Here is a 16,173-nt window from a genome sequence, read left to right on the forward strand (position 1 = left end):
TTGTGCTTAATCAGACAAAAAGGAAGATTTAGCGCCAAGTTCGATATTTGTTGTACTGTGTTAATTACTATTTTTTCACTTGTTTATTTTCTACTACTTTATTGGTTGTTGTAATGCATGTTAAGCTCCTTCCTTTTGAGTTTAAACCCTCTAAACTCAACCAGTATGTTTTGCATAGTTGGCTAAAATAGATGTATTAGCAGAAACTGAAAACAACATCGACTTCGATTAATGAAAAGATGTTACAAAAGTATTAAAACTACATCATCTTAACGTAACCACTGTATTTTTCCTTTCCCTTATAAATAACTCCCCCAAATAGAATAGTTTCCAAATCGACACACAAAACCTCACGAAAAGACCATATGGGAAAGCCATCGAGAGTATCTCAAGCGATCTTCCTCCTAGTCATCCTTGTGTTGACCACCGGAGAGACGGTGGAGGCGAAACCATGGTGGAAGAAAATCGGAGATGCTGTCGGAAGAGTAGGAGAAGCGGTGGGGAATTACAAAGCAGTGGAGATGGGATTGTCTTTAAAAGGAGGAGAATGTGTGAGAGAGATTATGTCTGTGACTACGAATATATTCAGTGAATGGTGTATAGCTAAAAATGATCCAAGAGCTCCCATATATATGAAGATTGAGCATATACCATCTGATGTGACAATCAACTCCCTTTTGAAGAAGCCTGTTGATTATATCCAGTCACATTATCCCAATTTCTTGGCAGCTTGGAACTTTAACAAGAAAGCTAAGAGGAAGCCGAGACGTGCACTTTAATTCATTTCTTGTTTGTGTTTTGTCTATTTTTGAGATGTGCAGATTCGGTATTTCCCGATTGATAACAATTAAACCACACATATGTTATAAAAGCATAACTATCCTGTTGTTCAAAACGTATATGATTATGATTTACTTGTTTCAAAAATATAGATAGATTTGTGTGATCTCTAAGTACCGTACGTAGCCATTAACTTTAAGTATTGCCTAAATGTGGTGTTACTAAAATTTTCTTTAAAAATTAGAACGTCATTTCCGATATTCAATATTAACCGTGCGTTGACTTTCCATTGACTCTTACTCAAAAGGATATTTTTACATACAATGTTCATAAATAGAAACGATTACCTATTATTAATTCGTTTCCTCCCACAATGTTGTATTCTAGAGATTAATTTCCTTTTTTCACCTACAATATTTTTGTGTGTGTAAATGGAGCTCCGTAAACGGAAATTACGAGCTCCGTTACACAACATATTCGCCGTAACGTTATTCCTCCTTCAGCTATGGGCTGCCACGGCCAACATTAATTACAGCGAGTCTTCCACGCAATCTTCTGCTACCTCTCCGTCAGCGACGGGAACTCCGGTTCTGTCGTCATCACGGTTGTTCACCGGGGGACCATTGACGTTCAGGTCTAGGTGGATGAGAAGAAGACGACATCGTAACAAAGTCAACAGAGCTAGCAGAGAGTTTCTATTAGCACATAACCTCGTACGAGCGAGCGTGATGGAACCGCCGCTCGAATGGGACGGGAGATTAGCAGCTTACGCGCGCTCGTGGGCGAACCAACGCGTGGGAGATTGTAGGCTTGTTCACTCTAACGGTCCCTATGGAGAAAACATATTCTGGGCCGCGCAGAATACCTGGAGCCCCGCAGAAGTCGTTAAAGTGTGGGCCGATGAGGATCAATTCTATAACGTGAACGCTAACTCGTGTGAGCCGCATCACATGTGTGGGCATTACACGCAGATCGTGTGGAAAGATAGTACCAAGGTTGGGTGCGCAACTGTGGATTGCTCAAACGGCGGCGTTTACGCCATTTGTGTGTATAACCCACCGGGAAATTACGAAGGTGAAAATCCATTCGGAAGCTATAAAACTCCGATTGGTCTTCTCAGGGAGGATCCACCGGCGGTGATCGGAGGGATGGCTTGAGAGCGGAGGACATGGCGGTTGCACATTTCCATGTTTTAGTTATATTTAATTCTATTCTTTTTCCACAACATTTTTGTTGGAATAAACTTACTCTACACCTTGTTGGGTTTATTCTGTGGAACGATCATCTAATAATATTAAACAAAGTTCATAGTTTCGACATTTCAGAATTCAGATGGTAAGTAAACCGTTACGAAACTGATGTAATAATCAATGACAAATACGTAAAGTAAAACAAGTGAAACTAACGTAACGTTCAAACATGGAGAACCAAAAAAATTATGTCCAAAATTTCCTACGTTTTTAACTTTTATTGGCTGAATTAAAAATGAAAAACCCCAGAAAAAATGAGACATCACCTCACTTTCTTGGTAAACAAAAGAATAGCTTGGCCTTTTTCTCTCTGCACAACCTTTCCGCGGTTAAAATCCATTTCCAGGCTATCACAAGCCTCAGCTTCCCATGCCTGATAACAAAATTACCTGCGAATTTTAGACATCAACAAGCTACAACACATGATGATTTTAAAGATTCGGTTTAAGAGTTAAGAGAAGCTAACCTTTATACTGTCCCAAAGATACAGCAAAGATCAGAGAGATCTGTGAGTTTTGCATTTCATCGAATTGGCTCTCTGGAGAGAGTTTCAGGCTACAGACCTTGGAGCCTCGCTGTCTCTGATAACTCTGCTATAACCAAGCTTGAACGGTTGAGAATCATAAGGTTTAAGCAAACTTATTGGCATTCTCAGTGTCTGTTTCCTGCTTCTCCTCCCTCTTAACAAAATGCTAAAAGTTTTCTCACCATCCTCGGATTTTCGGTTTCCATTCTCCATTTCACTGCGTGCCACCGCATTGCTCACATGGTTAACAGGATCCATAACTTCGTCCGCAATAGCCACATCTCGCTTGCCTTCTTCTTCTTCTTCCTTTTTTGTGCCTTCTTCTACTCCTGAAGTGTCAATATCAGTTGGCAGAATCACAGTTGGCTCTAACACAGTTGCAGCTATTGGCTCGGTGATCATGTGCGGAGGGGGAAACTCAACTGGATGGCATCCAGGCCAAACTGTTCTTGGTACAAAATCCGAAACATTGAGCTGCCACGGGAACTGATTGGGATGAAAAGGGCCACTTGTTACAGGGTAAGTACTTGTGGGGACTGACTGAGTGTATGGAGGAGGGTAAACAAAAGACATTGGCTGCATCAAGTTTGGAGTTGACGGAGGTGAAGGGTACGGAGGAGGAGGTCCGTGATGGAGAGTCATGTTCACTGGCCATGACGGTCCAATGTTCATTCCTATTGGAGTAGGACGTATTATACTTGGAGGTGATGATGGGTTGAATGGAGCAGCTGAAGCAGATAGCTTCTTGTTAGGTAACAATATTCGGGAGGGATCGCTTGAGTCTGTAGCAGATATTAACAGTTTTTCCTTCAGATCTTCGGTATCAGCAGCTAACTGATCTGCCATTTCTTGCTCTGCCGTTGAACGAATTATATCTGTAACACCATCGTTTATCAATTCACCTTCAACTTGTTCTTCCACATGAATGCCACCACCAGATTCTTCATTTTCATTCAAAATGTTTCCTTCAACTATCACTTCAGATGGTTGTAACTCTACTTTGATCTCTTCTTCGCCTTGAGTTTTGGTAGATTCCATGTTTGCAGAAATTTCAGTTTTAACCTCTTCCTGTAAACCTGTAATCATCTGCTCATCCCTTGTACCGTGTTCAATCTTTCTCTCCATCTCATCACCCTCTTGCTTATCTGAAGCTTCATTTTGTGGAGCCCAGACTTGATACTTGGCAATCGAACCAGGTGGTGCCAATGCTACTTCCTTGTATGATGGAGATTTTCCAAGACTTACAACAGAGTTTTTCGTGTGGTAGGCTTCACTTTGCACAGTACTAGACTGAGTAGCTGGCACAACAGAAGAAGCATCTGTCTTTAACCCATCTTCTTCTGAAGTTTCACCAGCAGTCTTAGTATTACCAGAAGACGGCTGCATCGATTTAACCCGATACGCCAAGGTTTTGACTATCTTCCTCCCAAATTTGGTGCCTTGAGCTGTTAAACCAGGAGATTGGTGATCCCCATAGCTTGCATATGACGCTGTTCGCTTCTTGAGAATGTAGTATTTTCCGTTCTGCTGAGTAGCATTCTGGAAAAGAGGATTATCAATATCAGCTTCAACATTCTTCTTCTGATATGTATATACTTTCCCAATGGATGCCCGTCGCTGCTTCATCCTGCGTCCATATGATCCAGCAGATCTCGGTCTTTGCACTGGTTGCCATCCATCTTCACTACCATCAGGGTGCTGTGGCTCGGCTGAAACTTCACTAGATGTAATTGGATTACTGTAATCCATAGTAGCCTCCTCAATGGCTGGAGGAGAAGGTGGTTCTTCAACTGGTGCAAGACTTGCCTCGTGATTTTCTTCGCTTGATTTACCTTCTTCTGATTCCGTTTCTTCTGTCTCCTCCTCAGACATCACCTTTTGTTTTTCTCTCGGAACTTCTGCTAAATGTTCAGAAACATTGCTCTGCTTGGATTTTTCCTTTAGCTACAAAAAACACAAGTCCAACCATTTAAGTATTTTTAACCATTAAAAGTCAAAGAAATAAAAATCATGCATACCTTCATAATATAGTTCTTCCTCTTTGCTGCCACACTCTCTTTCCCTTTGGCGTTATGGCTTGGGTTGATATAGTCGAGTAGATCGGATACACTACAAAATATTATCAACCTAAAGATCAGGCCACGGAGTACACTTGATTGACACATTCCAACAATATAAAAACTTATAAACAACAACTAAGGAGATATAAAAGGAACTTGTTTGACCTTAGGTGCCCTTTGCTGGCTATAGATGCGTCTGGCTTAGGAGTTCCATTTCGTGCAGCTTCTTGTTGTTCAAAAGCCTTGGATTCAAAGTATTCTAGCCAAGCAGCCGCATCCTGAAGTATATACTCAATTGTCATATATAAAGAAAGCATACAAATGTCAGAAAGATGACTGATCTGGCTGAGGATATCATGCTAATACATACCTGAGTACGTAAATCATCTGGCCCAAGCTTTGCTCGGAGGATTCTTAAGGTCGTTTGCTCATGCTGAACACTTAAATGGTATGCCTCCATCAACGAGAGTGCAATTGCTATGGCATGGTAACTTGCAGCAGTCTATAATTTTACATAATTAGCACATATTAGCAAAATCAAATCAAATTTCTTACAAACTGATGTTCCAAAAACACAGAGAGCATCGGGAAAAAGAACCTGGATGTGATCAGGACCAAGCAACCTTTGATTACACTTGAGAGCTTTGTGAAGGTACCTCAAGGCAACATGTACATTTCCTAGACCTTCCTCCATCATGGCTACATTGATGTATGTAGCAGCAGTGTTTGGATGAGATGGACCGCATGTGAGATGTAAGAGATACAACGCGCGCTTCACATACCTAACAAAAACAAAAATACCAAGTTTAAGAGACATAAAACATTTAAACCATAAAACCTCGCAGTTCTGTTAAAATCAAGATTGCAAAGCTTACTTAAGAGCCAGCTCTGTATGCTGAAGCCTATAATAGAAGACAGCAAGATCACCATAACTCTTCATCGTATCTGGATGATCAAGTCCAAGTTCCCTCTCATTGATATCTAAAGCCTTTTGCTGATATATTGTAGCCTGTTTTGACAAAACCATTTAGTTTCGCAATTGTCACAAAAAGAAAAATATCACAACCAACCATATATATACAGACCTGGTTAAAGTCACCAGTGTGATATAGAACTACAGCAAGTAAACTGTAAGCTCCGGCTGTCATTCTGTGATAGGGACCGCAGACTGCCACAAGTTTAGCAAGAGCCTAAAGGAGAAAAAAAACAAAAGAGACAAAACAACAAAACCAAATCATGACGATGTTTAGAAAAATAAAAAGTATTATGAATAAAGAGCTGAGGAGTAGAAAAATCTTTTTCGGACATGTACCTTTGTTCCATAGGTAACCGCATCTTCAAGCTTTCCTTTGTCTAAAGCTGTTTTAGATGACTCCAGAAGTTGCCTTCCATCAGCAGATGAACATGCTGCTTGCTGCAAAGATTTAGAATAGAGAGTCTGATCAATAACAATGGCTGCCTAACATACTATAACGAATCCAGATTCTGATAGAACATTTTCCAAAATCTTTTATGTTGTCCATTACCTTATGCACTGGGACCAGACTGACCACATCTGTTTTCCGAAACGGTGCTGGAGAATCCATGTCAAAGTCCCTTGGAATCAACTCAATACCAACCTGAAAAATAAAATTCAAGCCACAATTCCATTAATCTTAATAATCTAGTAAATAGCAACAAGTTTATGACTCAATCAAATTTTCTGGTTAGAGCATCCATAAATTACCTTATGGCATAATCCACGGAGAATGGCAAACTTCCGTAGATCCTTGTAACTGAAGGCATTAAGATCATAATCATATCGCTTCTTCAAGAATTTCTCCAACCACCGGAAGATCAGAGGATGTACATTCCAAGTGTTCTGTGGTGGTGCTGCAGTATTTTCAGGAATCCCAAGCATCATGTTCAAAGCAGCAGCTACTTTTATAGCTATATTGTCAGTGTCAGTAGCAATGGCAGAAATCACCGCCTGGAGGATATGTTTAAGGGCTCTTACAATCATCTCATGAACACACAGTGATTGTACATGTGACAACTTATCTGAAAGCTTTACCTGTAAACATAAAAAAGATATTGATAATTAAAAAACAACAACAACAAACTTGAATAGATTCTAAGAACTATGAGGTTAAAAAAGCAAACTTACAACATATCCTAAGGAACGCATCCGAAGACCTCTTGTGTGCATAAAATCAGTTAGAGTCCGACCATCGACTGGGGAGAGCTCCAACGAACCAAAATCTGCAACCTATATTCAGTGATAAAAAAGTTTATTATTTGTTAATATCTTAATATAACCAATAGAAAACACAACAACAAAATTTATACGCAGTTACCAGTTTCGGAATAGCAACTTCAGTATAATAGTTCTGTGCCAAGTCGACAAGTTCTTGCAAAGACTGAAACAAAAATTCTTTGTTAGCACACAATAAGTAAATAAACATAGAGCAAAAGCTGGAGTTGTAGTGTAAAAACCTTGTGATGAAGTCCAGTATCTGACTCTTTTAGGCGAGTGAAGGCTGCATCAGACAGCAAATTCTTCAAGACGAGTACATTTTCTTGGGCATTCTTCTCGGCATCGGATTGCAAAGATGCAGTTGTTGCAGAATTATCAGTCTCTGAAGAAACCGCATCAACCTGAGACGATACTGCAGTCTGCGTCGTCTTAGGGCTACTTACATCTGTTTTCTTTTTGCTGCTATTGAGGGACTTAAGCGGTTTCCCAAGTCCTTCAACCTTCAATTCATTCTTGGATTTTTCACTGTTTTGTTTTTNACAAAATATTATCAACCTAAAGATCAGGCCACGGAGTACACTTGATTGACACATTCCAACAATATAAAAACTTATAAACAACAACTAAGGAGATATAAAAGGAACTTGTTTGACCTTAGGTGCCCTTTGCTGGCTATAGATGCGTCTGGCTTAGGAGTTCCATTTCGTGCAGCTTCTTGTTGTTCAAAAGCCTTGGATTCAAAGTATTCTAGCCAAGCAGCCGCATCCTGAAGTATATACTCAATTGTCATATATAAAGAAAGCATACAAATGTCAGAAAGATGACTGATCTGGCTGAGGATATCATGCTAATACATACCTGAGTACGTAAATCATCTGGCCCAAGCTTTGCTCGGAGGATTCTTAAGGTCGTTTGCTCATGCTGAACACTTAAATGGTATGCCTCCATCAACGAGAGTGCAATTGCTATGGCATGGTAACTTGCAGCAGTCTATAATTTTACATAATTAGCACATATTAGCAAAATCAAATCAAATTTCTTACAAACTGATGTTCCAAAAACACAGAGAGCATCGGGAAAAAGAACCTGGATGTGATCAGGACCAAGCAACCTTTGATTACACTTGAGAGCTTTGTGAAGGTACCTCAAGGCAACATGTACATTTCCTAGACCTTCCTCCATCATGGCTACATTGATGTATGTAGCAGCAGTGTTTGGATGAGATGGACCGCATGTGAGATGTAAGAGATACAACGCGCGCTTCACATACCTAACAAAAACAAAAATACCAAGTTTAAGAGACATAAAACATTTAAACCATAAAACCTCGCAGTTCTGTTAAAATCAAGATTGCAAAGCTTACTTAAGAGCTAGCTCTGTATGCTGAAGCCTATAATAGAAGACAGCAAGATCACCATAACTCTTCATCGTATCTGGATGATCAAGTCCAAGTTCCCTCTCATTGATATCTAAAGCCTTTTGCTGATATATCGTAGCCTGTTTTGACAAAACCATTTAGTTTCGCAATTGTCACAAAAAGAAAAATATCACAACCAACCATATATATACAGACCTGGTTAAAGTCACCAGTGTGATATAGAACTACAGCAAGTAAACTGTAAGCTCCGGCTGTCATTCTGTGATAGGGACCGCAGACTGCCACAAGTTTAGCAAGAGCCTAAAGGAGAAAAAAAACAAAAGAGACAAAACAACAAAACCAAATCATGACGATGTTTAGAAAAATAAAAAGTATTATGAATAAAGAGCTGAGGAGTAGAAAAATCTTTTTCGGACATGTACCTTTGTTCCATAGGTAACCGCATCTTCAAGCTTTCCTTTGTCTAAAGCTGTTTTAGATGACTCCAGAAGTTGCCTTCCATCAGCAGATGAACATGCTGCTTGCTGCAAAGATTTAGAATAGAGAGTCTGATCAATAACAATGGCTGCCTAACATACTATAACGAATCCAGATTCTGATAGAACATTTTCCAAAATCTTTTATGTTGTCCATTACCTTATGCACTGGGACCAGACTGACCACATCTGTTTTCCGAAACGGTGCTGGAGAATCCATGTCAAAGTCCCTTGGAATCAACTCAATACCAACCTGAAAAATAAAATTCAAGCCACAATTCCATTAATCTTAATAATCTAGTAAATAGCAACAAGTTTATGACTCAATCAAATTTTCTGGTTAGAGCATCCATAAATTACCTTATGGCATAATCCACGGAGAATGGCAAACTTCCGTAGATCCTTGTAACTGAAGGCATTAAGATCATAATCATATCGCTTCTTCAAGAATTTCTCCAACCACCGGAAGATCAGAGGATGTACATTCCAAGTGTTCTGTGGTGGTGCTGCAGTATTTTCAGGAATCCCAAGCATCATGTTCAAAGCAGCAGCTACTTTTATAGCTATATTGTCAGTGTCAGTAGCAATGGCAGAAATCACCGCCTGGAGGATATGTTTAAGGGCTCTTACAATCATCTCATGAACACACAGTGATTGTACATGTGACAACTTATCTGAAAGCTTTACCTGTAAACATAAAAAAGATATTGATAATTAAAAAACAACAACAACAAACTTGAATAGATTCTAAGAACTATGAGGTTAAAAAAGCAAACTTACAACATATCCTAAGGAACGCATCCGAAGACCTCTTGTGTGCATAAAATCAGTTAGAGTCCGACCATCGACTGGGGAGAGCTCCAACGAACCAAAATCTGCAACCTATATTCAGTGATAAAAAAGTTTATTATTTGTTAATATCTTAATATAACCAATAGAAAACACAACAACAAAATTTATACGCAGTTACCAGTTTCGGAATAGCAACTTCAGTATAATAGTTCTGTGCCAAGTCGACAAGTTCTTGCAAAGACTGAAACAAAAATTCTTTGTTAGCACACAATAAGTAAATAAACATAGAGCAAAAGCTGGAGTTGTAGTGTAAAAACCTTGTGATGAAGTCCAGTATCTGACTCTTTTAGGCGAGTGAAGGCTGCATCAGACAGCAAATTCTTCAAGACGAGTACATTTTCTTGGGCATTCTTCTCGGCATCGGATTGCAAAGATGCAGTTGTTGCAGAATTATCAGTCTCTGAAGAAACCGCATCAACCTGAGACGATACTGCAGTCTGCGTCGTCTTAGGGCTACTTACATCTGTTTTCTTTTTGCTGCTATTGAGGGACTTAAGCGGTTTCCCAAGTCCTTCAACCTTCAATTCATTCTTGGATTTTTCACTGTTTTGTTTTTTGTCCTTTTCCGTATTCTTTTGGTCTTGTAAATGCTGTATCCAACAAGCACCAAGCTCCCATCTCATGATACTCTCCCTGTCTATATCCTCTTCTTCAAGCTTTACAATACTTTCTTCCACCATTTTACTTACAAATTCCCGTGAAGATGTAAGCTCATCATCTTGTTGATGAGGTGTTTTTTTGTTCTGCTCAGAAGAGGATTTATGGAGAAGGAATCTCAAACTGTAAAGCAACATAAAAATAGTACACCGTAAGTGAGACTATAAACTAAAGAGACAAAGGGTGAATTTTTTCATGATACCATAAATTTGAGTGACAAAGGATGAATGTTTTTCATTTAAGTATCACCTGTTAATGTTTAGTGCATTAGCACCACCTTCAGGCTGTTCAAGGAGGTCAACAATTTGAGAAGNTACCTGTAAACATAAAAAAGATATTGATAATTAAAAAACAACAACAACAAACTTGAATAGATTCTAAGAACTATGAGGTTAAAAAAGCAAACTTACAACATATCCTAAGGAACGCATCCGAAGACCTCTTGTGTGCATAAAATCAGTTAGAGTCCGACCATCGACTGGGGAGAGCTCCAACGAACCAAAATCTGCAACCTATATTCAGTGATAAAAAAGTTTATTATTTGTTAATATCTTAATATAACCAATAGAAAACACAACAACAAAATTTATACGCAGTTACCAGTTTCGGAATAGCAACTTCAGTATAATAGTTCTGTGCCAAGTCGACAAGTTCTTGCAAAGACTGAAACAAAAATTCTTTGTTAGCACACAATAAGTAAATAAACATAGAGCAAAAGCTGGAGTTGTAGTGTAAAAACCTTGTGATGAAGTCCAGTATCTGACTCTTTTAGGCGAGTGAAGGCTGCATCAGACAGCAAATTCTTCAAGACGAGTACATTTTCTTGGGCATTCTTCTCGGCATCGGATTGCAAAGATGCAGTTGTTGCAGAATTATCAGTCTCTGAAGAAACCGCATCAACCTGAGACGATACTGCAGTCTGCGTCGTCTTAGGGCTACTTACATCTGTTTTCTTTTTGCTGCTATTGAGGGACTTAAGCGGTTTCCCAAGTCCTTCAACCTTCAATTCATTCTTGGATTTTTCACTGTTTTGTTTTTTGTCCTTTTCCGTATTCTTTTGGTCTTGTAAATGCTGTATCCAACAAGCACCAAGCTCCCATCTCATGATACTCTCCCTGTCTATATCCTCTTCTTCAAGCTTTACAATACTTTCTTCCACCATTTTACTTACAAATTCCCGTGAAGATGTAAGCTCATCATCTTGTTGATGAGGTGTTTTTTTGTTCTGCTCAGAAGAGGATTTATGGAGAAGGAATCTCAAACTGTAAAGCAACATAAAAATAGTACACCGTAAGTGAGACTATAAACTAAAGAGACAAAGGGTGAATTTTTTCATGATACCATAAATTTGAGTGACAAAGGATGAATGTTTTTCATTTAAGTATCACCTGTTAATGTTTAGTGCATTAGCACCACCTTCAGGCTGTTCAAGGAGGTCAACAATTTGAGAAGGTGGGCTTAACTCCTCACTCTCCTTCTCTATTTTCACAACAGCAATGTAACCACAATACTTAAGACTTATAGTCCCTAAAGTAGCAACGTCCTGCACCCAAAAATAATTGTAAGACCACAGTTAAACAACACAGACGAGAGGAAACAAAAGAGTGGAGAGTTGTAGAAAACACTGACATGGGCAGCAGTATTTTCATCAGCAGTAAGTCCCTTGAGAAGGTTCCGTTCCATCAGCTTCTTTTTATCCAGACCAGTGGCTTGGATTCCATCAATTTTTGTATCCACTTTACTACTTGCGTTAGAAGTATCCCTTGTAACCGTAACACTCAAGTCTCCAGTTGTCTCGGAATATAGAACTTCAGAGTCTTCTTGATCCAGCAGTGGCTCAGTCATTACTTTCTGAACAGCCTTGATGGCTCTGAAAGTCGCGACATCGACAAAGAGGTTGTGAAGAAGAAACACTTTTCTGTCTCTGACTTGTCTCTCCTCTGCTGTCTTGCAAGGCATAGATGCAATAAAGGCAAACTCGTTGGACCATGGAACCAAATCGTAGCTGCCATCTCTCCCTTGACCACCACCATTCCCTCCCCATCTCTCATCCTCGACAGGGAGAGGCGGAAACGCTGCTGGTGACTGCGCCGCAGTAGGAGGGATGAGCCATGTGTTAGCTCTAAACCCATATGGAAGATTTCCAAACTGCAAACAGATGAAACGCTCAATAAATAAACCCAATTCAACATCCAGTAGATCCATATTCAAGTAGAGAAAGAAATATACCTTGTTGCGCTCTGAAAACGCTTTCAGAAGATCACTGTAAGCCTAAACATGATAAAAAAGATAAGATCATCAATCAAACTCAACAGCAAAATATGAATATAATGGGTAGCCGAAACAAAACTTACATTATCAAAGGCTCTACTAATTTGTCTAAGCAAGTCAACAAGACTATGACATATAATTCTCTGTTTCCCAATACTGTAAAATCCTTTCCTGCAACCTTCAATATGAACGAGCTTCCCATTACAAAGCTTCACCTGAGAGAAGAAAAAAACAAAACGCAAACGATATCAAACCAAAGAGCAGATTGCCACATTCAATTAAGATCAATAGATATAGAAATTTTAAGCTTACATCGATGGAGAGAAGATGATCTTCCGCCGATAAATCTTCGGTGTCCCGCTTAGTCACAAGGCGTATATCTATAAAACCCTAATTACTGTAAGTTGGGACAAAATCAATCAAAGCAGAGGGGAATCGAATCTAGGGCTTTTAAAGGGAGAGAAAGATACAATCATACATTGAAGAGGAGGAGTGAGGTGAGCGAGAGAGAAAAACTCGTAGAAGCTTCCAAGCTTAGGGAAAGAGTGGCTGGTCTCTCCGGCGTCATCAATCACCGCATCCTTGGACGCAGGAGACGGCGGAGGCGAAGTTTCCGAATGTTTGGAATTCTTTCCACCTCCCTTGACCTGAGCGCTTTTCACGGATTCGGATTTCTCCGGCGAAGGACCAAAGCAAGTTGTGCAGGCGACGATGTCAAGCAGTCGTCTGATGTGAGCCACTGCTGTTCCTTCATTATAATCCTCTGCCAGATGGAAAAAAGGAAATCACAACGGTCATCACCGAAACGGCATCGTTTTAGGTTTTATAATTAATTCCGTTACGGCACGTTAACGGCGTTTAATTGAAGCGTGAAAGAGAGAGCTTTTTTACCTTCCGTTAACGTGAGAAGACACGGTTTAAGCGCGGAAACATCCACTGTGTCTTTTAACTGCGATCCTCTGACCTGTAACGATAAACATGAATTTGATTTAACTATTTTACCACTGTCATTTTTTTATTTTTTTATGACCTACTTAATCGGGTAACATATCTCTATGGATAGAAAAGGAAATAATAAAAGTCAGACTAGCAAATTCTTAGGCACAATGACACACTAGTTAGTAGTCATTTTCCTTTACTTTTTTTGCCTCACTTGGGATTCTAATCAAACGTTCCCCAATAAATATGAATATCTTTGGACCATCAAACGTTAACTTGTAACGAACAATAATAATTAATAACAACCAAAACTATGGAAATAGGAAAATTCTATTTAAAAAAAAAAAAAACGATTATGAGAAACGAGAATTATTTACCTCATGGGAGAGTGAATAATTGGTGATGTGGCAAGTGTCGAAGTTAACCGATAAAAGCCGCCGAACATCTATGATCCTGTCCGTTGATATGCCCTGTTTTCATACATACGTATTTTTAGTATTCTGTTAATTATATTCATCATGTGAAACCTTTGGCTACAATACAAGATATATTATTGCTTCATACAAGAAATATTTCGAGTAATTAACTAAATATGAATATAGTAGATAAACATGTTTTCTGACGACAAAAAAATAAAAATAAAAGTGGATACACATGTTTTCTATATAAACAAATTTCACTTTCTATGTAACGTCTACGTAATTTTATTGACCGAAATTATGAGAAATAGTTGAATTATTTTAACAACCGATCGAATTTGTGTGTTACACACTCTTTTGTATTTTTCTACACGTTCAAATAATGATAAATTTCATGAAGATAATTCTAAGTCAAATTGAAAATGATTTTTCGATATATATTTTTAAAGACAAAAATAAAAATAAGTATTAGTGTAAAACTATCAATTTTAATGGTACGTGTAATACCTTATCCCAAAAACGAAAAACAAAAAATTATGCACTAGATTAAGATAACGTTTCATTTCATGAATATGTTATTAGTTTGAATTATACAATACCGAAACTTATGTATAAAAATTAGTTAATTGCATAAGAATATTAAAAACTAAAAAAATATATAAAAGGGAATATAACAAATTTCGCAGAAAAAATCGCTACCAAAAAAAAACAGTTGTTAACACGCAAGAAATATGAAAATTTTACATAATTCGAAAATGATGTGAGAAAACAAGAACAAAACACACAAACCTTGAGAATAGCCTCCGTTTCATCGGGAAGGTTTACAATGACATCCACGATAACCGGGAGAACTGCACATAAACCGTAAACCACATGATTCATATCATCAGAAATTTTTAATTATCAAAAGGAAGCTAATTAGTGATTAACAACTAATTTTTTTAATTTATTGAAATTCATTCATATTCATATATTAATAAATAAGAGATATTTCATCATTATTGGTACCTTTCTCTTCCTTCTTCTTCTTGTCTCCTTTAGTCTTTCCACGGTTGTTCTTGGGAGCCATTTCTCTCAAGCTTTTTTTTTTTATAACTTTTCTTTTATTGAAATAAACAAACAATAGCTGAAAAACAAATTGAATTTGGTTAACTACAATAATCTCATTGTTGGTCAATCAATAAACATACAAATGTAACAATTTATAGAGCTTAAAACCACTCAAACCTCCCCAAGAACCCATAGTCCATAGACTATATATAATATGCAAAAGAGTACAAAACCTTATCCAAAATAATGAGATTAAGATGAGCTTAAGGAAAACATATTGTAATATATCAGATAATTACCGAGTGAGGGGGGAGCCAAGTTGAATTAAGATACCACGAGGATAAAATATGAAATTGGAATATGGAGAAGTATAATAATAATAATGATGACAAAAGAGAGTTAACAAGAGAGTTTAGTGGTTCGAAGAAAAAGCTGAAACTGGAGAAAACGGTGTGAGAGAGAAGAGAGAAGAGAGCAGTGCGTGTGTGTGTGTGTGAGTGATAAGGAAGGAAGGGCGGAGATTCACTAGTCAGATGGCTAGAATGGCATTTTATGGAACGTCCATGGCATTTTCCCCGTAATTATCTTCTCATTCTATGGGCTTTTCGTCTTTTCTCTCTGGATTGAAAATTTCCTTCCTCCAGGAATGATTTCTTGCCTTTTTAGGGCCTTTAAGCCTTTAATGGGCCTAGGAGGGATTGTCTTATTTTCCATACCTTTTTTGGATTATTCTGTTTGTGCCCCCATTCTATTTATATAAATTACAACAAGTTCATGCTAACTAATACTATAGTCGGAGCCAGTATCGAAAAGCTTTGATTTTATCTGTATCTGTATGTATGTAGTAGAAATGTGATTTATTTTTAACCAAATTTCAAAACATTCGGTGGTAATTTACTGACATAAATGTCCAGTTAAAAGAGTCTTAGGAATGAGAAATCACATTCGTAGGTTAGGTGTATGGCTCACCAAAAATACGTATGTTTGATTTATGGAGCTTGTCGTTTAGATATTTATGTATGTTTGCATATAGATAAATACAGCTAAGTAATTCAAACACAATCACAAGTTGGTATATATGTAAAGTTGGATAATTAGTTTATCACAGTTATCAGTAAGGAAAAATAGAATTTCTTGATTTATGAAAGAAAAAGAAAAAAGAAAAAAGAAGATTTTTTTTTTTTTGAAAAATATTGTGTATGAAGAAAGCGCAGGCGAAGTTGTCGTCCAGTAATGTTGGCAAAGGCAGAGGTCACAAGTGGACGGAAGAAACAAAGAA

General features: G+C 38.1%; 3 protein-coding genes across 6 annotated transcripts; 2 read left to right on the forward strand and 1 right to left on the reverse strand.

The window, feature by feature from the left end:
- On the forward strand, positions 284-847 carry LOC104754276. Its single transcript, XM_010476420.2, has one exon. The coding sequence runs from the start codon at positions 366-368 to the stop codon at positions 777-779; it is 414 nt and encodes a 137-aa protein (XP_010474722.1). The 5' UTR covers positions 284-365; the 3' UTR covers positions 780-847.
- On the forward strand, positions 1,065-2,107 carry LOC104754277 (pathogenesis-related protein PR-1-like). Its single transcript, XM_010476421.1, has one exon. It carries the CDS (start codon positions 1,212-1,214, stop codon positions 1,935-1,937), a length of 726 nt encoding a protein of 241 aa, XP_010474723.1. The 5' UTR covers positions 1,065-1,211; the 3' UTR covers positions 1,938-2,107.
- Positions 2,142-15,423, reverse strand: LOC104754278 (protein TSS-like). Of its 4 annotated transcripts, none has more exons than XM_019239415.1 (26): positions 15,194-15,423; positions 14,853-14,970; positions 14,634-14,695; positions 13,803-13,895; positions 13,378-13,450; positions 12,965-13,249; positions 12,799-12,866; positions 12,570-12,701; positions 12,445-12,486; positions 11,845-12,363; positions 11,629-11,758; positions 10,465-10,489; positions 9,816-10,338; positions 9,677-9,739; positions 9,487-9,588; positions 9,067-9,393; positions 8,867-8,959; positions 8,653-8,754; positions 8,426-8,530; positions 8,216-8,349; positions 7,939-8,122; positions 7,711-7,842; positions 7,506-7,618; positions 4,575-4,665; positions 2,497-4,500; positions 2,142-2,403 (listed from the first exon to the last, which is right to left on the reverse strand). In XM_019239415.1, the coding sequence occupies exons 2-25, from the start codon at positions 14,911-14,913 to the stop codon at positions 2,581-2,583; spliced, it is 5,379 nt and encodes a 1,792-aa protein (XP_019094960.1). In that variant the 5' UTR covers positions 14,914-14,970; positions 15,194-15,423; the 3' UTR covers positions 2,142-2,403; positions 2,497-2,580. The 4 variants fall into 4 exon arrangements, with proteins under 4 accessions (XP_019094960.1, XP_010474724.1, XP_010474725.1 ...); XM_010476422.2 differs by lacking the exons at positions 7,506-7,618; positions 7,711-7,842; positions 7,939-8,122; ... (7 more) ...; positions 9,816-10,338; positions 10,465-10,489 and adding exons at positions 4,782-4,894; positions 4,987-5,118; positions 5,215-5,398; ... (7 more) ...; positions 7,092-7,371; positions 11,235-11,477 and having other exon boundaries at positions 11,604-11,758; XM_010476423.2 differs by lacking the exons at positions 7,506-7,618; positions 7,711-7,842; positions 7,939-8,122; ... (7 more) ...; positions 9,816-10,338; positions 10,465-10,489 and adding exons at positions 4,782-4,894; positions 4,987-5,118; positions 5,215-5,398; ... (7 more) ...; positions 7,092-7,371; positions 11,235-11,477 and having other exon boundaries at positions 2,142-2,419; positions 11,604-11,758.

Source organism: Camelina sativa, chromosome 17, assembly GCF_000633955.1.
Source record: "Camelina sativa cultivar DH55 chromosome 17, Cs, whole genome shotgun sequence".
Taxonomy (NCBI): domain Eukaryota; kingdom Viridiplantae; phylum Streptophyta; class Magnoliopsida; order Brassicales; family Brassicaceae; genus Camelina; species Camelina sativa.

What these genes read in the sequence shown, in the direction of transcription:
- LOC104754276 (XM_010476420.2), top strand. Translation starts at nt 366, where the DNA reads ATGGGAAAGCCATCGAGAGTATCTCAAGCGATCTTCCTCCTAGTCATC.
- LOC104754278 (XM_019239415.1), bottom strand. Translation starts at nt 14,913, where the DNA reads ATGGCTCCCAAGAACAACCGTGGAAAGACTAAAGGAGACAAGAAGAAG. An exon ending in AAGTTGCTATTCCGAAACTG is followed by an intron (nt 9,589 to 9,676) that starts GTAACTGCGTAT and finishes CACTGAATATAG; the next exon opens with GTTGCAGATTTTGGTTCGTT. An exon ending in CGGTTACCTATGGAACAAAG is followed by an intron (nt 8,531 to 8,652) that starts GTACATGTCCGA and finishes TTTCTCCTTTAG; the next exon opens with GCTCTTGCTAAACTTGTGGC.
- LOC104754277 (XM_010476421.1), top strand. Translation starts at nt 1,212, where the DNA reads ATGGAGCTCCGTAAACGGAAATTACGAGCTCCGTTACACAACATATTC.